General features: G+C 50.1%; 1 protein-coding gene across 1 annotated transcript in view; it reads right to left on the bottom strand.

The window, feature by feature from the left end:
* Col6a3 (collagen type VI alpha 3 chain) overlaps nucleotides 1-24,678 on the bottom strand; it is a 78,630-nt gene that overhangs the window by 41,864 nt on the left and 12,088 nt on the right. The window contains exons 2-8 of the mRNA XM_027951696.3: nucleotides 20,202-20,322; nucleotides 18,186-18,803; nucleotides 11,824-12,426; nucleotides 6,645-7,229; nucleotides 4,218-4,817; nucleotides 2,465-3,037; nucleotides 524-1,132 (exon numbers count right to left, since the gene is read on the bottom strand). Of these exons, the coding sequence (XP_027807497.2) occupies nucleotides 524-1,132; nucleotides 2,465-3,037; nucleotides 4,218-4,817; nucleotides 6,645-7,229; nucleotides 11,824-12,426; nucleotides 18,186-18,803; nucleotides 20,202-20,292 (3,679 nt within the window). The 5' untranslated portion in view covers nucleotides 20,293-20,322. The remainder of the gene's footprint in view (nucleotides 1-523; nucleotides 1,133-2,464; nucleotides 3,038-4,217; nucleotides 4,818-6,644; nucleotides 7,230-11,823; nucleotides 12,427-18,185; nucleotides 18,804-20,201; nucleotides 20,323-24,678) is intronic.

Raw genomic sequence — 24,678 nt, 5'->3', positions numbered from 1 at the left:
AGGAAGAAATAGAACACCCCTGGGCCCAGGGGCCAGGGGGCCTTCCCTCCAGTCCAGATGCTTCTCATTTTTAAGAAAAATTCAAAACTAATGTTTGTACTCTGGCACAGAAGAGGCCAATATAGCAGAGGCTCTGCCCACACTTGACAGCAGGGTGCCTGTGACCAGACTGGCTTCTGATAGTGGAGGGCTGTACCCAGGCTCCTGGGGACCACGCAGAATGAGGCTGAGCTGGTGTGGCTGACAGCCCCTTCAGACAGCTGCAGAGGGGCTGCCTGCAGATTAGGGAGTCTGAGCCTCAGCCAGGATATGTCCTCCTGCAGACTTTTATTTGGCCAAAAACATGAATCTTGGCTTCTCCAATGGGACCTAAAAAGGCACATGGCTTCTAATTTTTCACGTGACTCTAGTTGTCACTATATGCGGTGGTGGAAGGAAGATTGAAAGCACCCTGTGGCCCACAGTCTAAACACGGGTCCCCGATGATTTCAAGGAAAAACGGCCCACAGAATTCTCCACTAACCTGGGCTCAGTGGTTGCGGGAAAATCGGCTGCAACCTGCTCAGCTCATCACGGCTCAGCTGGGTCACCCTCTCAGAGATGACCTGCTGGACAGTGCCCAGCTCCCGGAAGGTAGGGATGGCCACAGCGAAGTCTGGGATGAAGGAGATGGTCTGCATCTCTGAGATGTCAGCGTTGCCAATGCCAATGCCGATGGGCACTGCCCCGCCCCTCTTCAGGACCACCGAGGGGCCCCTCACGTCATCACCAGACCTCTCAGCCGTGAGCACGATCAGAAGCTGGGGGACGCCCTCTTCTATCCTGCTTCCTGCAGAGCTGATCAGGATGTTCCTCAGCACAAAGTCCAGGGCGGCCCCGGTGTTGGGGACCGGCCCGCCCAGCAGGGTCAGCCTGCGGACAGCACTGATGACACTCTGCTGGTCCATGTAGGAATTCAGGTAGAACTCAGGCCTGGTCCGGTCACTGTACTGCACCAGGGCCACGCGGACGCGATCAGGGCCCACATCCAGGCTCTCCACCACTCTCTGCACAAACTCCTTCATCAGGGTGAAGCCACTCCTGACGCCCTCAGAGCTGTCGATCAGAAACACCACGTCCTTTTCACCTGAAACTGGGAGGGAGACATCTGATGGCTCACCGGGGACCGGGAGCAGCAGCTTCACACCCATGTGGCACTGCACATTGCCCCCAGGGAGGGTCAACTCCAAAGTCCTGCGAGGGCCAAAGAACTTTGCAATGGGATTCAGTGAAGGATTGGGGGCTGTTCACCTCCAGCGTCTGCACAGAACCAGGAAGGAGGTGAGAGTGAGGGAGGAGAAGCTGGAGCAGAGGTCAGAGAGAAGGGAAGACACCCCCTGCCAGCTCCCAGGATGGAGATGTGGCCATGGGCCAGGGAACACAGGTGGCCTCTGGCAGCTGGAGAAGGTGAGGTAGTAAATGACCTCCAAGTTCCTCCAGAGGGAACACACACCTTGGCTGAGCCCAGTGACGCTGGTTTCCGATTCCTGACCTCCAAATTGTCAGATAATAAATTCATTTTATCAGAAGCCACTAAACACGAGCTGATTTGCCATGCTAGCAATGAGAGGGACACACCACTGTACAGAGCCCTTCCGCCTGAGCAGAGCTGCTAATTTCACAGGTGAACTCGAGGAGAAGATTGGGTGCAGAGGAGGAACATGGATGGGGGTCGCAGGGCCACATCACCAGAGCACGTGCAGAAGGGAAGGCAAGTGGTTGGGCCCAGTTACAGGTGGATCATGGAAGAAACACAGCCCAGGAGTCAGCAGCCACCCAAACCCACTGTGGGCGGGACCCGGCCACCAGTGCATATGCTCCGAAAACTCAGTTTTTAACCAAAGGGATACTTTTGCAATTGATCACTCTTTCTTGCTGCATTTTTATCATCAAATAAAAAAAGTGGTTGAATGCAAAGCCATGGTGATGTAAATCGGCGGTTGAAAAGTCAAATGCAGCCTTCACAGGGGGAATTTATCTGCCTCTTCCAATACCTTCAATTTTGAATGAATGAAGTCAAGGGATTAAAACAGTGAAGGAATTAGACACCGGCACTGGAGGAACAGGAAGACAAAGACAGTTTCAGCTCTGATATAACCATGTCATATGGCTTCTATTCTGCAGATAGTAAAAAAATTTTAAGCAGGGGGATTTTAACTATTGATATCTAAAGCTTCATAATGCATCTTATCATGAGATATTCTGATGCCCTTTAAAATAATCACCTGAATTCTCTTGTTTTCCCCTACGAAACAGATAAAAAAGTAAGGTGTGGAAAGAAGACTCATATTCTTTGGCTCCTGCAGAGACCACCTGTGGTTTCCCATCTTCCCGTGGCCCCCGGAGGGCTCCAGGCTATCTGAGGACCCTGGGCTGGGCACTGAAGAATCCAGCTGCAGAAGCCACCCCCAGTGCTCTGCCCTACCTGGTTGTGGGGCTCCATTGTGCACAGATTTCAAGAGATGGACAATCTGTGGCTGAAGATCTCCGATCTTGGGGAGGGACTCGGCAGCCAGGATGAAGGCGGAGGATGGCACTATGCGCTCCAGCTCGGCAGGGTCTGCGTTCTTGGCTTGTAAGATGAAAGGCACCACCCCACTCTGCTTCAGGTTACTTGCTGGCCCATCCACGGAGTCCGAGGACCGCCCAGCAACCAGCAGCACGAGGAACTGCAGCACTCCATCCTCGATGCGGCTGCCCGCGGACTTGACGAAGATGTACCTCTGGGCATAGTCCAGGGCGAAGCCCAGGTTGAGGGCTCTGCCTGTCTTGATCTTCATCCTCTTCACGACATTCAGGATGTCGGGCTTGTTTGGATGCTCATCGAAGCGAGACTCCACCTTGACGTCATCACTGAACTGAGCCACTGCAATCCGGGTCCCCTCTGGCTTCACATCAAGCTCGTCAATGATCTTGTAGAGAAAGTCGCGGACAACAGGGAACTGACCCACGAGGTTGGCTGAGCCATCAAAGAGGAACAGAATGTCTCTCTTGCTCTCTGCAAGGGAAGTAGATCAGGATGCAGTGAGGAAAGCAATCCTGGCAGTGTCACACCACCAGCGTTTAACTGTGGGCCCGTGAGACTCCCCTGAGGGTCACTGTACCAGCAGGAGAAGAGAACACCTGCACCACTTGTCAAGAAATGTGCTATTCAAAGTGGTGCACATTTGCAAAAGAAAAAAACTAGGCTGGTCTACTCAACCCCACATAGCTTCCTCATCAAAGCCCCTGAAAACCCCTCTTCTGCCTCAGTGGGCCCCTGCAGGAGAACAGAACCATTTCACACTGTTACCAATGAAACTACGGGAAAGGTGGTCCTCACTGTACTTTTGCTACAACTTGCCCTGTCTGTGACAGAGGATCGCCTGTTTGCAGCACAGGTCCCTGGGTGGCCATGTACTGCTCTAACTGGATTGTCTTTTCAATGTCTTTGGGTTTATGGGATAGTTAATAGCTAAATAGCGCTGGTCGTTCCTGGGTGGGTCAGGTCTCTGCCAGTGCTTTCCAAGCGCTATCACTGGGCCTTGGGAAACATGAATGACAGCCCACAGGAGGCTACACCACATCACATAAATACTGTGTCCAGTTCAAACAGCCCTTGGTTCTGTTTAGACTGGGTTTCCAGTGGTTTAATCTTGCACGCAGCTCTGTGATGTCAGTAGGCTGGTGGATCAAACATGTGCAGTCTCACTGCCACGACAATTTGCAATAAAACACAATGATGCAGATTTCCTCTGGGAAGCCTTCTAGTGAGCCAAGGTGTATGGATGACTTTTTGCAGAGTCTGAACGCACAGATACCATATAAAGAAAACAATTTCAATTTTTAAATGTCAAGGCATGCCCCATGCTCATGTAGGGTCTCTCTCTTTTCTCTCTCCCCTCCCTCCCTGCTACCCTCCCTCCCAGTCTGCCACCTGGATTTTCACTCCAGAATCTTCCTAGGCTTTTGGAGGGGTGCTTCTGAATTCAGGCTGAAAGGCATGGACAGAACTTTCATTAACTGTCCTCCTAAACTGGCTGGTACAGTGTCTTAAACCCCATTCCAAACATTTCAACCAAAGTGGGCCAGTGTCTTTCTGGAGCTCACAATGCTCTGAGTTCAGATTGTCCATGACCTTGCCCGGCCAGGGAGGCATGTGAGGAGGGCAGGGCCGCGCCGGTGGGGAGGGGGTTTACCTGGTTGTGCGAGGGGGACTTCCTCCACACCTCCGCTAACATATGTGGTAAGGGGTTGGATCAGCTGCTGAGGCAAAGCTGGCAGGGAGCTGAAATCGTCCATGAGGTACACCAGGCTGGGGTTAAAAGCAATGTGCTCAAGCTGGGCCTTATTCGCCTGGCTGACCCCCACACAAAAGGTCAGGACGCCTGCGCGCGCCAGGGCATTGGCAGCTTGCAAATAAGAGTCGTCAGACGGCCCAGCCGTGAGCAGGAGCAGGAGCTGTGGCACGTGTTCACGGATCCTGCTGCCGCCAGACTCGGTGAAGTGGTTGGCATGCACATAGCTCAGGGCCGAGCCCGTGTTCAGGCCCGAGCCCCCCTTGAGCTGCAGCTGCCTCAGGTGAGCAAGCAGATCTGACTTGGTCTGGTATGTGTCTAGTGAGAACTCGGTCACGGGAGTGTCACTATATTGCACTACACCCACGCGAATATTGTCACTTCCAACATCAAGGCTGTTAACTAGGTTCATGACAAAGTCGCGCACATAAGGGAAATTGGCTTTTCCAACGTTGACCGATCCATCCAAAAGGAAGATGAGATCCCTTTTGTTTACGCGAACTGCGGTGAAGCACAGAAAACAAAGTGAGACATACACAACACGAAGGCTCCCCATGTGTGTCTGCCGAGTACACACATGCCAACGTTTAGCACACAGAGGACGTCAGCGTGGCGAAGCATGCCCTCTCAGAGAAGACGGCAGGTGGCTGTGTATTTCCCTCTAGCGGAGGCTGGAGTTGGTGAGGCACACTGACAGCCAAGTGTACAAAACCAAGTGGACTCACAGACACAGGGCCAGAGTAGAAGGTTTGCAACCACAAAGTCATCAGAATCCTGGAAACAGAACGTTTCTTCCCTGGAAATGAGTTCTACGAGGGGGCTGGCTGCTGCATGTCTCATCTGATGTGTGCAGGCCTGGGTCCTCGGGGCTCACCTCTGTGCTCCTACAGGGAGTTCCCCATGGAAGCTCAGGAGCAGTAGCTCACCTAACCTGAGGAGGTGGGTTCCTAAGGCTAGCAAACAACCAAAGACTTTCTCATGATTTGTCATTCTCCACTGAGCTCCTCTCCTGCCAGGGAGTCCCAGTGGCACTGGACCAGCAATCCAGCCACATCCCCCAGGTAGTTCCTCCAAAAAAAAAAACGACAGGATCATGGGCAACCAGGAAAATACTTGTCTGAAGTTATACACATGATCAATTAAAAGCCAAATTCTTAAATGAGAGCACCATAGACCCACCAAATCTGTGAGTCCCACATCTGTGGATTCAACCAATCTCAGATCAAAAATATTTGGAAAAAATTATGTCTGTATTGAGCAAAGTATGGATTGTTTTTCTTGCCACTCTTTCCTGAACAATAAAGTAGAACAGGTATTTACACAGCATTTACATTATGTTCAGTGCTATAAGTAATCTAGAGAGAACACAAAGTACCCGGGAGTATTGCATAGATTATATGCAAACACGGCACATTTGACATCTGAGGATTTTGGTATCTGCCCGGCCCTCGTGGATACTGAGAGATGATTGCTTTTCTCCAACAGACTTCACATGTATATTTTCCCATTTACCCCCAACGCCTCACTATGATTGAACTAATATCATTCCATGTTCATCCAGCTGAACGTTGGCTATAAAAGAGTGGATCAGGAGTGTTAGGAATACAGAAGAGAGAGGTGTTTAGGACTTCTGGAGCGGGAGAGTCCGGAGGAGGAGCAGGCACCCATGCAGCAGGGGTCATGCACCCAGCACCCCTGTAGTGGAAAGGCTGGGAGGTGGGAAAGCTGGCTTCCAAGATGTTCATCTGCTCTTTATTAAATCAGAGGACTGCATGTGCCCGATCCATGGGCTCAAAGGCTTTTATGTTGTCTTTAGAAACAATTGCACTGAGGATCATGTTAATTGGGAGATTCGAGGACCCGTGGGGTTTGGTCTTGACACCCACCCACTCAGCATGCTGTCCCATCAGAGGGGGTCCTGAGCAGTGAGAGGACAGAGGGTGAAAAGGTGAGGCCATCCCCTAGGGTCAGCACTGTCGGTCAGGAAAGGAAGGACCCAGGCTCCCCCTTGGTGGAGGGGGACAGGAGGCTGGTCACCAGTAGGAAGGGAAGGACACTAGTCCCCAGACCTGAGACGTGACTGCCTTGGCCAGAAGCCACACAAACAGGTGGCCCCGGCCCTGAAGTTGAGGTTACACAAGCTGATTGTTCAACACTGTAAACCCTACCGTCCTCAACCCAGGGGAAAAGGAAGCCTAAATAAATCTCATTTGCTACAGTTGTTTTCACCATTGAACAAGCGTCTCTCAGCTAAACACCAACAACGCCTTTCTCTCAAGGGCTCTGCCTGCAGCTACCCTGCGACACGTCTGAGCGCGGCCACCATACCTTCAGTGGTTCCAGAGAGGGTCCGCAGAGGCGCCAGCAGGCTTGGCAGCACACCCTGCAAAGAGGTTACCCGGAACTCAGCGGGCTTGAACACCAGGGAGGAGTCAAAGGCGATCTCTTCCAGCTCCGCTGGGTCGGCAGCCTGGTTCCCGATGGCGAACGCCATGATGCTGCTCCTCTTCAGCTCCTGGGCGGGCTGGCTGACCTCATCTAGGGACTTACCACCTGTGATCAGCACCAGGAGCTTGGGAACCCCCTCTGTGGCCCGGTAGCCGGCCGAGCTGATGAACAGGTTGTTGCGAACAAAGTCCAGAGCAGAGCCCGTGTTCAGGGCTGGGCCGTCCAGGGGCTTCATCCTCCTCACGGCCGCAACGACTTCCCTTTTGGTGGGGTAGCTATTGAAGTAAAACTCGGGCCTCACAGTGTCTGCATACTGAGCCACTGCCACTTGGATGAGATCCTGTCCGATTTCCAGCCTCTGGAGGACCTTGGCAATGAAGTCTCGGATGGCATTGAAGTTGGCCAGGCCCAGCTTGGAAGAGCCATCCAACAGGAAGACTATGTCCCTCTTGTTGACCTCGATGACTGTAGGTAGCAACATGGAGAGGTGAGTGGAACAGCCTCACCAAGCACACCTAACAACGACTCTCTACAAACACCTCCACCTACATAGGACGCTCCCCATTGGCTCTGGCCAATGTGACATCAGGGAACACCTCAGGAGGAATTTGTCAACACACACGCGTTAGCTACATTAGCTTCCTTCGGGGTAGCAGGCTGGCTCCCCTCCCACCCTGCTACTCCTAATCACTTTACAAAATAATTGCACAAAAACAAATTTAGGTTCAGTAACCACCTGCTTAGCATGCTGTCACTGGAAGGACAGTCAGTTGTCTTCTGCCACAAATATCTCATTTGGCCAGAATAAAGCCAGAGCTTGAAGAAACAACTTGCGTCTGCTCAGAGAGCCCTAGCCCTCTGGATCACAATCTCAATTTCAAAATCACACATAACCAAGTGTGAAAGCTCTATGGAAATAAATATCTTCAATCTCTCTAGCTCTCTATTCCAGGACTCCTTTTTTCAGGGAAAAAAAAAATGACTTGACATCATAAAACCTAAAAAGGGAGATCAATATCAATGCCAGCAAGTGCCACAGAAGTTTTCACTTACGAGACCTGGGTTGCAGAGGTCTGGAGTGACATCTTAAGACGATGGTAACTCAAAGACCGACCACAAATCAAAACACCTCAACGTGACCCCTGCCTGTGAACTCTGGCCCAGCTGCTGTTTCAGAATGAATGCAACCTGCTCCACTGGCAAAGAACTCTGTTAGACCTCAGGGACCACGCCAGAGCCTGGTGGGTGTCCAAGATGGGTAAGGGTGCAATTGTGGGACCTGATGGGGGGTGTTTGCAAAAGGGCCCCTGTCACTCCTTCCATCAGACAGCTTGTATGGGAGGTGGATTTTGTGACACCCAGAGGAGGAAAGGTTTGGGATGAAGGTAATGCGTGTGTTAAACACAGCTCATTCCTGGGTGTGTGGACTGGATGCCAGGACCATGGTGGCTAGAGTCAGAACGGTTGGCACATGTTAAGGAATGGTTTTAGGACAGCCACACCTCATTGGCCCCAAAAGGGGGACACTTGGGGCACCAATGTCTTATGCAGTTACCCAGCTGCCCTCAGGCATAACAGCATGTGCGGGACAACATTTCACCTCTCCTCACTGACCTGGTCATGGTCATGAGCAGCCATTCGGGGCCTGCTTTTTTTCCTTCAGGTTAGAACTTGCTAGTACCCTGAGCTGCTCCTCTGATTCTGGTTTGAAATATCTTTGCAGATAAACCTGGAAGGGTAGCTATCTAGTGGAGTTCTCATGCCCTTGTACCATCGGGGGTGCTGTGGGTGACACACACATACGTACGTAGTCCACATAGGATGCCCCACATCTATTGTCACATGCATTGATCATGTATATCACATACAGCAGATAAATGGACAAGTATTCATGACAGCCATCAGCTGGGAAGTGGCTCACCTGCAGCAAGTGGCCCCAGTTACTGTTATTCTTCATAAGTAACAGCAGTGACACAACATGCAGAATGGGGGAGTTAAGTCTCACCCTCATTTTAAGTGTGGTACAAATTTGAACACCTCCTTCCACAGTGTCACTATACATCCCACCAACGGGCCTGTGGGAAGGACAGATGTCCGGATGTGGCAGACAAGGAACCCAGAGAGCTAGGAATTGTCTTTGGGAACTCAAATGCACGCGGGGACTCTTGATTCTGTGCCAAAAGTCCCCTCCCCTGAGCAAGAGGCCACTTAGGTTTGACTTGTGTCTGAGGCCCTGGGAACTCAAACACCTGGACCTCTGCATAGCCAGCCACACAGAAAAATACCAATGGCTCCAAGATCGGCTGCATTCCTGCCTGGGTTTCATGGCTCTGCCACTAGCCCCCAGCCCCCACAGAATCAGGTAGCTCCTCCAGGTTGGCCGCTTGCTTGCTTTTCTGTGAGATGAAAGGGCTGTTCGTGGACTTCCCCAGCCCCATCATAGAATGGATTCTCACGCCTGCCTCATTGGAAGCCACGTCATGGATGCCTCAGTGTCTCCTTCTGCCTGACCTGAAATGCCAGCTCATCAGAGCCGTCCTTTCTCTATTGCATGGTTCTGCTGGTCTCTTGCCTCCTAGGGAGGTGCACTTGAAGGTCCTGTTAATCAGTCAGCTATGCTGTTGGATACTGTTCGCCCTCATCTCCAAGACTGAGCCCGACACCCCCAGGAGGCCTCCTCCCCTGTACCCCAAGAGCCCAGGAGTTGGGGTGTCCTCACTCTTCCAGGTTACTGTGTCCAACAGCCCTCCTGAAGCATCCTACCAGACCACCCTTCCTCCAGCTGCCTTCCTGTCCGTGCTACCCTTACATCCTCAGTGACTCGGAGACACCAGTCACCTGAATACCTCAGTACTTCCAATACAGTGTGTCCTCCTGTCCACACAGCACTGCTTCTAGGGCCACAGCTGGCCTGTGGTCACCATAGATCACACCACCTCTGCAATCTCACACACCCACACTCTGCCCAGCCTTCGTCCTTCCAGCCCACCAATGCTGCACACGTCTCCTACCGTACGAGCTCTCAGATCTCTGACGCTCACCCTATCATCCAGCCCTTTCTAACTCACACCTCTCCCCTGCGCCCATCTCTGCGGGCTCTCTGATCCACATTTTCCCATCTCCCTGAGAGAGACTCCACCCTGTCCCCCTCTCTTCTCCAGGCATCACCCAAGCAAGATGGCGCTCCTGGAAAAATCCCCCAACAGGGAAGCTTGCACTCCACACCTGGAGCCCCGGAAGGCACACGGGCAGCTGGTGCCAGTCTGCACCTTCCAACACTTCCCATTCCCCAGAGGGTCATCTCCGACCCTACTCTCTGCTCAGTCCTCTGCTACTGCCTTGTGAGATGTCACCTCAACCACCACTGAAGGGGAGGGAGCCCCTCGGCCCCCAGCACCCCGTCTCCACCTCCTAGCAGCCCACCCCATCCTCACTGGGTCTCCTCCCGCCCCACCACCACACTGCCATTGCTCCCAGGACCCTGCCTACACCTCCAGAATACCTCCCAGGACACTGCCCTCCACCGGGAACCGTCCAATGGCTAATCCTGGTCCTCTGGATCACTGTCAGCGTCTCCCTCCCCACGCACACACCCCTTCCTTGACCTGTCACCCACACCCCTGTGTCTCCCGGGTGGCTGACTAGGCCTCCCAAGGCCCCTCTGTCACCCAGCTGTACAGTCGTGATTGGCGGCTGGTCCCCAGGCCTTCCTTCTGCAGCCACGCCCACCCCAAAGCCTCCTCCCTCTCAGGCTTCTCCTCTGAACCCAGATATGTGTCATCCCCGACTGCCTGGCACTCACCCCACCCTTGGGGTGCCCACAATGAGGCCGCGGCTCTCCCCCAGCCAGTGGCTTCCATCTCCAGGCACGCGGCTCGTGGGAGGTCCTGGGAAGGGGCCACGCTCCTCTGTGGCAGGGTCACGCTGCCTGGTGCTTCCACCCGCACGCCCTCCCCTCCTGGCCTCCTTTCCTTCCTGCGCCCCAGTAGCCACTCCTTTCCCAAGGAAAACCCACCTCGTGCCCCAGCGACACAGGTAAGCAGGGTTTTATCACAACGGTTATCTTGCAGCCTCAGACCTGTGCCTTCACTTAGTCAGCCAATGAGAGCTGTGGAGACGTGTCGCCCCACACAGGAGCGTCTCCGTCACTGACTGGGACGGCCACCCAAGCCCACTCTCCCTTAGCCTGTCCTCTGCTGAGGCACTACAGGGAAATGAGGGCAGGTCTTTGGATAAAACAAAGACTCTTCTTATGAGAGCCTCCCAGTGTGTGGGTGATGCTGGAAAGGGACTGGGGGTTTCCAGAAGGCACTGGGGGCCAGCGTGCCCCAGTTTGCTGAATGGCATCCGGTTGGCCTGGCCAAGGTCACGAAGTAGATATGTCTAAAAAGGGGCTGACGCAGGGAAATCTGCGCCTCTGAGGTATCTCCCATGGTGACTGAATGTACATTTCTTAAATGACTTGGATTTCGTTTAAAATGACTCCAGGTGGCTGTCTTGCCAAATGCCTTCCATTTGAGTACATATCACAATCTTGATAAGCACAGGGGAAAATGTCTGAGAAACACTCCACAGAGTGGACACTGTGCTGACCCTTACCTTCGTAAGTGCGCTTCTCAATGCCCTGGTACAGGAGGACTTCCGGGACATGGTGCTCCTTTGTCACTTTGTGGAAAAAGACTGCCTATGCACACACTTCTAACGCTGACTTAGGGGTCAATGCCTCTACCTGGAGAAGCTTTCTCAGAGTACGGTGAAACCTCAGATCCAATTTCAGGATGACCAGGTGGAGAATAGAGGGTACAATGAGCTCCAAGCTCTCCAAGCACCCTCGCAGTGGCTCCCACTCTAGGAAGACCTCCCCACTCACTGTGGAGGGTCAGCTTCCCCAACGCTGCAGCAGTGGTGACCCTCCCTGCGGGAGCCAGCTCCTCGGGGCAGGACAGGACGTGGGTACTTACTGCTCTCCTCTGGGGAGTCACTGGTGCCCACCTTACTTCTATCAAACCGACACACAACACCTCCCACCCCGCACAGAGGGCCAGAAGAGCATACGTACCTTGTGTGACAATGGTTGGCGGTTGCAGCACTATGTGCCTTTGGGCCACACCAACAATGTAGGGCAGTAATTGCTCCTGGAGATCCCCAAAGCTACGGAATTCCGGGACAGTAAACACCAAGTTGTCATCGGTAGCTATGTGCTGCAGCTCTGCCCTGGAGGCGGCCTGGGCTCCGAGGCCGAACGAGAACACGCTAGCCTGCTTCAGTGCTACCACCCCGTCACCAATCTCGTCACTAGAGGGCCCGGCACTTATGAGAACCAGCACCTGAGGGACCCCTTCCTCCACTCGGCTGCCCCCTGCCCTGGTGAAGTGGCTCTCCACCAGGAAGTCAAGGGCCTGGCCAATGTTGGCCAGCTCCCCACCCGCGAACGCGAGGGCCTTCACTGCGTCCAGAACCTGAGCCTTGGAGGAGTAGGTGTCCAAGGAGAACATGGTTCTGGGCTCATCGCTATACTGGACCACCCCCACTCGGATCTGCTGGGGTCCAATTGAGAGTTTCTCAAGGAGATTTATAAGGAAGTCTCGAATGACTGCGAAATGGACACTTCCGGTGTTGTTTGATCCATCAATAAGGAAAATAATGTCAGCAGAGTCTTGTGCTTTAAAAGAAAGAAATGCAAAAAACGTGAAAGCGTTAGAACAAGTGACACATGCATCATTCAGTGTTCTCACATGTTTCTTTGGAAACCAATAAGAAACACGAAATACGGACAAACAAACCACATGTCAATTAAGGAACGTGAAATTCTCATTGAGTTCTGCATTCTGAATGGATAAGAGGCAACTTCTTGGAACTAGTAGTGTAGAACAGGCTCAAATTCTCATTTGTGACATCTTTGTAATTAAATTTCAAAACATCATATGTACTTTTTGGAGGAAGAGATCTCATTTATATATTCTGGAAATTTCTACTAAATTTGGAGGGAAATGTAATAGCATGGGATTGTGATTGCCATCCCTGCAGGAGAAAATTAATGAGTTGAGTCACAAATCCAAAGCTGACTTCTCATTTTTGGTTATTTCTCCTGCCTCCTCCAGGGATAAGGATTTTTATGCAAATCCACAGCCGTAAACAGAATCCCAGTTTCACAATTTTGTCAATCAACCTTCTGGAATGTTAAGTGATTCCTTGAATAACTATTGGTCATTCTTCCCTTAAAACCAAAATGGTGGAGCACCTGCAACCTTGTGGGTCAGAATTCAAACTGCTTTTAGAGTTTTAATTTTAAAATACTCTGATAGATTGGGGGCTTGATTTTCTTGCCCTGAAGCCATTTATCTGTATGAAACTCAAATGCAGACCTGGAATTGGGCTGGATTTTTACTCATTTATTCTTGCCATTGCCTCTGTATTCAGTCATATAATGCAGAATAATGTTAAGCAGAGTGATATGAAACCAGTCATGACATAATTATCCAACCTTATTTTTATGACATCCTAAACTGATTTCTAGCAGGACCACAAGCATCTGCTAACCCTTACTCAGAATTAGCTCTGGAATCATTTAAAGGATGTAAAAAGGACTGACCAAGACCTCCTCCTCTCCCCACCATGGTGGCCATGAGCCTTCCATTCTGCTATGGAGAATGGGGGTTACACAGAAGCACTGAGCAAAAACTGGCTACCAATACGCCTTCAAATCAGAGCTGAATACTGCAAGATCTCATTTAAAACACATAATCAGGCTGCTTTAAACCAGAGGAAAAGCAAAATTGTTCTAGCAAATGTTTTCTATAACTTGGAAGAGACTTTATGTGTGCATAAATGTTTACATTCTGGAGTTCTAGAAAGCTATATTAGGGATATAATTGTAATATTATATAGAAGACCATTTGTTCTGATCATTTTAATGCCAATGAACACTGTACATTTAATTTTTTTTTTCCTTGTGCAGTGGAATTGTTTTTGTCCTCACTGTGGAAAAGGATACAAATCCTGTCTCATAAAACTGAAGTGTTCTGCTCTAAAGAAACGATGCTCTACCCAAGCTTGCCCATGGGCTATACCAAAGCAGAAGTGCTCAACCTGGAACTGCTCCTCTTCCCTACATTCTCGAGGGCCTGATAGCACCCTGCAAGTTTATTCTCTGCACAGGTGACTGTGGTAACTTGGAAATACTCCTAAGATATAAAGAGAGGAGAGCTGTTTTGCTATGTATAAAGATCTCGTGCTTTCCATAATTGTTGTACAAAATCATCAAATAAGACTGGGCCTTTGAGCATAAGCTTCCTGAAGGTCCCTGGGCAGGGGCAGAGCCAGGGAGTATGAACCACCTAGCGGGCCACAGAAATGGCTGGGTGGTTGCAAAAGGCAGATGCTCTGCACATCACCTCACAAACTTCCTCAACGTTTCCAGGTTGAAACCCATGGCCCTGCAGGACACCAAAAGAATTGCCACTTACACAGCAAATGGTGGCATTTGAAAGAAAGATACCTGTGTTCAGTATGGCAAATTAAAAAAAAAAAAAATGACACCTAAGTCACAGCATGACACTATTCCTTCTTCATTTATTACTTAGTTGGGTTGCCATTCATAATAATTTAATAAGAGAAATGATCCCTGGGGGAAAGTAAGTGAAAATTTCTCTCCTAAGAGACTGAACATCTGCAAAAGCAGGTCATAAAAACGTTGGATAATTTGTCATCACTGAATAAAACCCCATACTCTTACACACATGGTAATGGGACACACAGAGCATGCTTTGTTATCTGGAGAGCCAAAGCCTAGGCAGACCCAGGAGCCCTGGGCACTTACGGAGAGTAAGGTATACCAACAACCAACAGTAACTCCAGGAGAAGTCAGACCTATCGATAATTTGAAAATTCGAGCATGTCTGGTTTTTCGTCTTTATGGCTCATGGATCCCCACCCTTGATGGCATTTTCTCTGGAAAAGTTTCACAATCTCCAAGGAAAAATCCCTGGCTCCTTCTGCCCAACTGGAGACACAGTTTTCCTGAGCACTGTGTTGCAGGCAGAGTGCCTCTCTTAGCTCATGTGATGCTCCCCTTTCTAAGAAAAAAGCCACATTTTTATTTCCTATAAAGCAAACATGAAATTGTAGCTCAGTTTCATGAAGTTTTGAAATATTCATATTTTGCAGAAAAAAAGAAATTTATGCTGAAATCCTCACTGCTGCCTTCAGCTTTTGTTTTAGTCGGGCTCTAAAAAGGTTGGTGAAGGGATTTTTTAAAACACAACCATTAAAGATCGATTAACTGAGTAGAATTCACCTAGAAAGTGGCAACCATTAACATTTGACGTATAAAATGTTCTTATTTCATGATCAGGAATACTGTAGTAGGAAAAGTTCCCAAATAGACCAGAAATGAGGAAAAAGCCCTCGCTTGCTAGCAGGCCCTAGACAGCCCTCCTCGGGCCTTTTACCAGAGCGGTAAGCGGAGACGTCCCACTCTGTAGGTCTCTAATTTTACTTTTTGCTGTGGAGCATGCGGTGGGCGTGATGCCAGAGGCGTGGCAGAGTGCAGTTAATTAGAAAAGACGACATAAACAGATCCAGAGTCCACCGGGGCTGCTAGGGGCTAAGACACTAGACGACAGAGATGCTTGCTTGGCGTAAAAACAAAGGTTTTCTCTTCTGTGTGGAAACGCACCGTGTTAGGGGCTCACTCGGCCTCTGCTGTGGTGACCTCAGTTTTGCCCATCTACAGAACAGCTACACATGCCGCCAAACTCAGCTACTCCTTCTCGTGAGTTTGCCGAAGCATCAGTTTAAAAAATGCCCCTTTCTCCATTGATCCCTTCCCTACCCTTGACAGGGCTGCTGCGACCCTGTACGCCTAACGGCGATGGGTGAGTGTATATTGACTGCTGCGGCAGAGAAGGTCGTTCAAGGTGCCCTGGCCATTCCCCTGGAATCCAATGTTCAGCCTGGGGTTGTCTTGAGGACACCACCTTCTTTTCCTGCCACCTAGCAGGACCACTGTTGGTATCACCACCAGGGCGGAGGCAGGGAACACTTTCCAACTCTCTTATCCCTTCTCCTGGGAAGCAGACCCACCGCAAGGGAGCTCCTCTTCCACCCCTACCAAGTCCAAATCTGGGGACCACAGGGAAGGCCGTTTGAGAAGAGCCTTCAGAAACACCTCGGGGTTGGTGAGGGCTGGCTGGTTCTGAAGCCCCCGGTCACCCAAGCCCTCCTGCTTGTTCACCTAGCCATCCCTCTCCCAGTCTGCTATGAAAAGCCATGCCTGGGATGTTTCCCTAGAGCTGCCCGGTGATTCTGACCACAGTAAAGAGAGCGCTGCGTTTCTCCAGGTTCCTTCTGCTCCATCTGCCCTTCCCTGAGTCCCTCCGTGGCCCCCAGGGCCCCCAGGGGTATGATGTGTGCCTTAAAGCCTCATCTCTCTTTTTCCTGCTGCTTCCACTACCCTGGTGGACAGGAGACTGACTTTGCCCCTGGTCACCTCCCCGGCCCTGTCTCTGCAGCCCTCCTGCGGTGACCACTTTCCAAGGCTGAGCAGGAATCTGCCCCTTGGTCTCCCTCCCTCCAGCCACCTCCTCTGTGCTGTGCCGACCTGCTCCCCGCTGTCCCTTCATTCCTTCTTCATTCGAGAATGCTCCCCTCGCTCTGTAGCGAGGCACACTCAAGAGTTTCCCCATCTTCCTAAATGACCGCGGATCCACCAGGCTCCACCAGGGTCCACTCTGCTCTCAGGTCATCTCCAGAGACTCTGAAGTCCATGTGGGTGACCCCGCTGAGCCCCAGTCTCTCAGCCTCCTCTCTCCAGTGGGCTTGTCTATGCGTCTCTGCATGTGTGGCCACACTGTGCGCATCACCTGAAACCCCACCAGTCCCACTGTCTGCCCCAGAAGTCCCCTCTCTACAGGTGGCATCTCCTGTTGACAGGTGGCTCTCCGCACTCCTGCTGGCTGCTCCTGCTCTCCAGGACGCCATGCCGGCTGAAGCCATCCCTGCGCTGCCTCCCCCAGAGAGTGTTCTCCTCTCCTCTCTGCCTTGCCCTCTTTGCCAGCTCCAAATCTGGGAACCCCTTTGATTCTGAGAGGGCCTGCGACATCTGCAGCAAGTCAGGTACCCCGCCGAGGGGTCCATGCTAACGGGGTCCACACTGAGGACCTCAGTGTGGACCCCGTTAGCATGGATAATTAATGGGCAATTCTGACGGCAACTCCGCCACACTTCAAGTCCGCAGCTGTTTCCTGAGCATCGTGTGGGCCCATCTCACCCCTGAGCCCTCCCAGCACCCAAGCCCAAGGCCACCCTCTGCACCCTCTCCTTCAAGGGGGTGATCCACACCGGCCCTGCTGGCACTCGCTGTCCACTTCAGAATGTTAGGACACAGCCCCCTCCTCTTCCCTGCCCTCCGTGTGGAGGCTGCATGTCTCCCTCCTTCCCCCCCTAACTCCCCATCTGCTCTACCCAGAATGCTCAGCTCTCGGCTGTCAAAGGGCCACATGGACTCTGGACTCTGCTCTAACGCAGGGCGTCCCTCCACCCTGCTGTCCCCACTGCGGACACCTAGTCCCACGCACTCGTCAGGGCTGCTGTGGTACCTTCTGGAATTTCACTTATCAAATTCCTTCTTCAGTGCACTTAGCACTAGAAGGACAGTTAATGGGCTCAACAACCTGATGGCAATTAGCTCTGCCACGTCACTGTGAATAGCACAGCAAGGTGATATCCATGCATTATGGATTCTTCCAGGATGGCCGATGAGGGCCATTAGAACCCAAAGAGCCTCTCTGGGCCTGGCCACAGGTACGGCATGGTGGACACATACGCCCTCCAGGCAGGGCCAGAGCCCGAGGCTGCCCCGGGTGGACTTCCCCAGCATGCCCCCTGCCCTTTAGGACTCGATTTCTTCCAAACAGATCCATACTCAGTCACATCTAGGGTTCTTCCCACTCAGATTCTATCAATTCTCTGAAATGAATTCAGAAAAAGGGCAGAACAGAGGAGCTCTCTGCTCTCCACTGGACCAGAAGGTGGACGTTCTTTCCCTCTCTGTTCATGCCCCTCCTGGCATGGAGCTGCCTCTGGGGACACAGGTCTCTGTGCCCAGAGCAGTTTTGGGGGTGCTATTCACCAGACGCTTTTCTAAGGAATCTGAGGTCTCTTTTGTGATCTATTGGAAATCGGCTTTTAGCTAAAATATCAGCTGTTTCAGAAACAAAGGCCTCCTCTGGATGTGGCCAAGTGCCGTGTTTGAGAAAGCGGCTCCAGAAGGTACCCAAACCTTTGTTTTTAAGCCCATGAACAGTCATCTCTCCTACTCCCCACCGACTCTTAGCCAGGGCGTTGCTTTAAGGCCAGCGGTTTGCCAAGCTCAGCTGCAAAGGACGCAGGGCAGGAGCAGCTTGGCGATGTTGCCATTACCTGTGACGTCTTTAAAGGTTTCCGTGTCCCCAGCCCTTTCTGGACGCACGGATGAATGCACACAGGCCACTAAGTTTCCTACTATGTCATGAAGTGAGGTAAAGTTCTCTAGGTTGAAAACATGCATATTGACTGGTTCACTTGCTATTTCTTTTAACGCTCCTTCATCTGCATCCTCAACTCCAATTGCAAACACGTTAACATCAGCAGACTTAAGTTCCGCTGAGGGTAGAACAAGGCCGTCCTCTGAGTGTCCATTGGTCACCACTACAATAACCTGGGGGACTCCGTCACCAGCCCGGCTTCCAGCAGCCTCAGAGAGGTGGTTTTGAATTACGTATTCTAATCCTTTTCCAGTCTGATTGCTTCCCCCAGAATAAGACATGTTGGAAATATGGGAAAGCACTTCTTGTTTAGTGCGGTATGTGTTTAACAGGAACTCGGTATGAGGGTTTCCGTTGAACTGGACCAGAGCAAAATGGAAATCATTCTCTCCCACAGCTAAAGATTCTATAACATCATATAGAAACTCTCGAACAAGTTGGAAATGTTCCTTTCCAATGCTCCAAGAGGAATCCACTAGAAATATTATATCAGCAGCGGCACCATTTTTGACATCTTTAAAAAAAGACATTGGTTTAGATTTTTCTACTGTTCAAGCAATTAAATCACTTCCTATCAGTGCAAAACTTCCTAAACAGTCCAGCTGATGCTATGCTGTTACTGAATGACTCACACTTGATGCAATTCAGGCAGGTGGACTTACCTGGGGAGCAGGGCCCCAGCCCCATGGAATCAACAGCTGTGGTACCCGGTCACAGCCCAAGTTCCACACTGAGTGACCACATTCAGGGCCAGCAGCTTGCTCCAGAGTGGGAGAAACCTCCTAGGTGTCTTTGAACTCAAGCATGAGCTTCACCACAGTTTGACCCCCAAGACCCTCTTGACCAGACCAAAGGGACCTCTTACCATGGGTGACCAGCTGTGGCCTTAGAGGCTCATTCCTCCATCTGGGGCATAAAATTGGGCCTTGACAAGGAGGTGATGTGACTACTACACTGTTTTACCTGAACTAACCCCTAATGTTGTGGGTAATTTGCAAAAAAATTAACAAGTACATCTTTTTTAAGTAGCAAAGAACTGTGTAAGTGTAGAGAGGGAAAAGGCTCATTTTTCTCAGATTTCTGAGCAGGGAGAAAGCTTCTCTAACTAGTCACTGTGTAAAGGGCTTCACAGACACAGAAGGGCACTGATCTTGTTCACAGGGGGATCTGGTTCTTCCTCGAGTGTAGGGACTCGGGGCAGCTGGCCGTCAGTGGCCCAGAGACAGGCCCACACACCAGGCAGGCTCCTGGACTCTGCTTACCTCGGGCTGACCAGAGGCCCCAGCCCACATCCCCTTCCATGGAGGGGGCACTCACCTGCGCATCTAGAGCAGCCTGGCCCCGGGGGAGAGGCCCCGTCAGAGGCCTGCTCTCCAGGCAAAGGAGAGGGACCCAGTCAGTGCCTCACAACTGGCAATGCAAGAAGGTTTTCTCACTTTTCTAAAACTCTAAAGCAAACTCCGAATAGGATCTCTAGGATGGACCTTATAAGAAAATGGCTCTAGAAAACAGATGTGTAAAGATCCCGTGATGCTAGAGGAAAATTCCCTCTGTGCCCAGAGATAACGAGAGGGCTCTACCTCTCCCCCAGGGACAGCCTTTCCCCCTCGGTGTCTGTCCCCTCCAGGGGCAAGCTCACGGGAAGCTCCCCCGGAGGTGGGACTTCTGAGATGCCAACCCCCGCTCACGCTCAGGAAGAGCAGGCCTCTTTCAAGCCACCTCCACGGTATCAAAGCAAGTTTTAGGAAAAGGTGAAGAGCATCCAAGGGGTCTGTAAGCTGAATCCACCTCCTACGACAAATGGCTGGTCTAAAAACAGGCCTAAGCTCTATATGGAGCTTGTGATGGCTAAGATCTAAAATCCGAACAGGATACTCCTTTTTATAAAGTGAAGGGCACTTCTGCACCTTACCTGCTTGTTGCTGTTGGGCATAGGTCACGGAAAAGCCTGAGAGAAAGAGGCAAAGGATGGCCACTAAGGGCAAATGCCGATGCTTCCTCATTGTGGATTTGTCTAAGCACCAAGTCTGAACCTAAAAGAGAAAATAGGGCAGAAGAGAATGGTTGGGTTTTCTAATTGTCATGCTTAAAAATTCCTCAAAATATGGTACTTTTTATGTCCTTTTAGACCTCCCAGGGGGCTTTGTATCTGATCCATTTTTTTAAACCAGCAAAGAATAGACAGATGATAAATAGGTAGGTAGGTGAGTAGATGGCTGGATGGACGGATGGACAAAAACAGATACACAGTCATGCACCTCATGGCTCAGGAACATACAGCTGCAGACACACACAGGGAGGGACCCAGAGCCCGGCTGGATGCTTTGGCATCTCTGTCTTGGAAGCCTTAAGAGAGGAGGGAGGCAGAGAGGGCAGTGCGTGTTGAGGTAGCCAGATGGAGCTCTGTCCCAGGAGACCTTTTGCAGACGGGTCATGGATCCCCTTGTAATGAGCTGCTGACTTCCTGGCTGGACGTTCTTACAGAGTGTGAGGAGCACGGCCACATTTTCTGATGGACGCTGACAGTGGTTTCACCACAAGTTGAAAGCATCCTCTTTATACTCATTAATAACAAATGAACCAAGATGTATTCCCATTGTGAAAAGCAGTTTTATTTAAACATGTGAATGGGCGTCTTTGAACCTAGTGATTACATTATTTTGACTGTGTAAAGAAGTATGCCTTCTTCCTCCCAAACCGAGGCAGGCAGCAATTTGGAAATAGCATATTCCTGAGCAAATGGTGGGAAGAAAAGGCTCCTACCTGGTCAGGAGCACAGGTCCTCGCAGAAAGGTGGCAGGGTGTGACAGCCAGCTTCTGCTTATAAATCATGTATAAAGGAGTCACTGAGGAAAGCTTCAGCTCATGGAGAGAAGGGGCTTTGACCAAGTCAGAGCATGAGCAAGGCCAACCATGGCACGGCATGATTTCAAACCTTGCCCTCTCCCTGAGGCTATTCAACACTTGCCCCGCTGGATGCCAACAGCAACCTCACAGTGGAACAAGCCAGGGAGGTTCAATTAACCAGGCTGCAGAGCCAGACCCGAGGGCCAGCTGCTTGCCACAGTCTCCTACACCGCGCACCAGCTGGTGGCTGCTCTGTGACTCCCAGGCAGCCATGTTCAGGATCATGTGGCCTCGGGAGCCGTGTCATCAGACCCCCCTGCCAACATCTTCCCTGCCTACCTCGAGGCCTCGCATCGGTCCCCTCACCCTCCTCTCCCCAATCCAGAGAACATCCAGGTGGCTGAGATTTCCTCAGTCCCCTCCAGAGAGCTGCCCTGCTCTTTCTGCCAAGGCTGAAGTGCCCCGGCCAGGTCAGCACGTCTTTTCTCCTCCTCTCAGCTCAAGGCTCTGGTTTCTCCTGTCTAGGCTCAGCTACAGCAGGACCCTATGCTCAGAGGCCCCAGGACCTGGCCTAACACTTGGCTGTGTCTGTCTTGAAATTCTTAAGGACTTTCAGAGGAGACTCTCCTTCCCACTGGGCACTGGTCCCAGAAGCTGTGTAGTTGATCCTGCCTGCAGCCTGCATGACAGAGACTCTTCTTGCCAGACTGGTCAGGGCTTCTCTGGTCAGGAGTTGAGATGACAGTGCTGAGGGAGAAGGGCATTGGCAACACCCACAGTCTGGAATGTCATCAAGCCACTGTTTTTAATGTTATCAAAGTCGTTCAGCTACCACATGCCAACTTGTCCTAATTGACCTCATTATCTTTGCATGATCCTTCTATGTAGCTGCCTACCCCCATGCTTACAGTGAAGAACTGGGGTTCAGAGCCTAAATGACCAAAGTCACACAACTAATTAGCCACCTGGTAAATGGCATCTGAAGATTAATGAGATGGAGATAAGAAAAAAAATGGTTCTTTTTTTCTCCATGGCAACTCCATGATTACATGTCAGCTGTCAATCTAGTTTAAAAGCCTCCATTTTGGTTTTTAGGATTCAGAAAAGGACCCAGCGGTATGGGGAAGACAGGTGCCTGGAATCAGATAAATCTGGACGTTGGATCTACCACACTCTTCCTTGGAAAGGTCACTTAATTGCTCTAATCTTCCATCTTATCTGTAACTCGGGAACGAGGCTAACACCTCTCCTGTGAGGAGTATACAGCCACCTGCTTACTAAATGCCTGATGCAGAAGAGTAGTAAGAACCATTCTCTTCCAAGGCAGGTTCTTTCAGCATTTCCAAAAGGAGATGCCATGGAACCTCAATCCATGAAATGTTCTAGGGGGAAAGGCAGGGGGTCCATAGCAACAGAGATTGGAACGCCCTGGATCCCAAGCCTGCCGGAAACAATACACTGAACACACAGCAGCCCTGAGAAATAAGAAACAACATAAAGAAATCTACACTCACTAAACTCAGAATTGACCAAACACGTGCTCTAAAACATCTTTTTCAACAGTAATTATTCACATCCCAGGCAACCAGGTGCACAGCTTGGGAGCAGTGGTCTCTTCATGACTGAGTGTGGTCTTTCTGAGTTCTTGCTTCTGTGAAGCACCAACTGAAGTCCTCCCCATCCGCCCAGGCATCTACTGCACCTGGGCCATGCTGATTCTCTTGGACTCCATTAACTGCAAGTGTGGACCCATGTCCCTTGATGGCAGAGCTCACCACCTCCCAGTGACCAAGCCAGGGGGCTGGAATCTAAAGATGGCCATAGTTTCTCCAAAGAGTCCCAGGGGAGAGGCCAGAGCCAATCTCATCATCAGCATCATGCGTCCATTAAAACTCTCATTACTGAGCACTTTTTGCTCATACTGGGCACACTGATACTGCAAATGATATGAGGTAGATCATAGTTACATAAGAAGTTCCATTTGGTTGAAGAAACTGAAATGCATTTACTCTAAGGAGATTTGGTTACCATCACAATTTATATTTCACTGTTACAGAATGAAGGTTTAAAGAAGGTCTTGTAGTGAATTACAATATATAAAGACACTCAGCATCAATGTGAATGCTGATGCTGAATTCTTTCTCTCTGGTTTTCAAATACCTGTTGGATTTTCAATTGCAACTTTTAAAATTGTGGTATCCCCAAATCCCAAATGCCTGCATCCTTGTTTCACATCCCCATCTGGAAGATGCTGTGACTATTCCTGAGCAGGCTGAGGGATTAGAGTAAATCAGGCCTGGGAAATGGCTGGCACAGCATTCCCACTGTTGAGAAGTTGTAAGATGAGCAAGACTCAATGGTAACTGGAAGAAGCGAGGACAGAAATGCACCCACAAGATGGGTAACCTAGAAAAATGAAATCATTTCCAGAAATACACTCTCCATCAAACTGAATCATGAAAAACTTGTTTAACAATCTGGGGCTGGGGATGTGGCTCGCCTGGCATGCGTGTGGCCTGGGTTCGATTCTCAGCACCACATACAAACAAAGATGTTGTGTCCGCCAAAAACTAAAAAATAAATATTAAAAAAAAATTCTCTCTCTCTCTCTCTCTCTCTCTCTCTCTCTCTCTCTCTTAAAAAAAAAACAATCTGAACTGACTTATAACTATGGTGGAGTTTGAATCAGTTATCAAAAGCCTCCTACAAAGAAAAGCCCAAGAGTAAAAGGCTTCACTGGAGAATTCAACCAAACCTTTAAAGAAATATTAACACCAACCCTCTCAAACTCCTCCAAAAAAATTAAAGAGGAATGAATACTTCCAAACTTATTTTATGAAGCCAGCATTACCCTGAAAACAAAATAAAGCAAAGATACTACAAGAAAAGAAAATTACAGACCCACATCCCTAAAAGAATATTGATGAAAAATTCTCAAATACTAGCAAACCAAATTCAAGGATGTGTTAGAAGGATTATATATCATAACAAAGTAAGCTGTACTCCAGGAATGCAAGGATGGTTCAACATATAAAAATCAAGGTGATACATCACATTGATAGAATTAAGGGCGTAAATCACATGATCATCTCAATTAATGCAGAAATGCATTTGACAAAATTGAGCAACCTTTAATAATTTAACAAAACCCTCAACAAAATAAAAGGAAATTGCATTAGCATGATAAAGTCCATGTAGGGAAAACCCACAGCTAGCATCATACCCAATGGTGAAAAGCTGGAGTCTTTCTAAAATCAGGAAAGAGGCAATTATACCCTTTCTCACAACTTCTATTAACATAATATGAAAAGTCCTGCTCTGGACAAGAAAATAAAATTAAATTCATCCAAATTGGAAAGGAAGAAGTAAAATTATCTCTGTTCACAGATGACATGACCTTATATACAGAAAACACTAAAGATTGCAAAAACACGTGCACATACAGATAGAGAGAGAGAGAGAGAGATTGTTAGAATTAGTAATAGAATGCAGCAAAGTTGCTGAATATAAAGCCAATGCACAGAAATCATTTGCATTTCTAC

Source organism: Marmota flaviventris, chromosome 11 (genome assembly GCF_047511675.1).
Source record: "Marmota flaviventris isolate mMarFla1 chromosome 11, mMarFla1.hap1, whole genome shotgun sequence".
In the NCBI taxonomy this organism is placed as follows: domain Eukaryota; kingdom Metazoa; phylum Chordata; class Mammalia; order Rodentia; family Sciuridae; genus Marmota; species Marmota flaviventris.
This window is presented reverse-complemented; position numbering and strand designations above follow the sequence as displayed.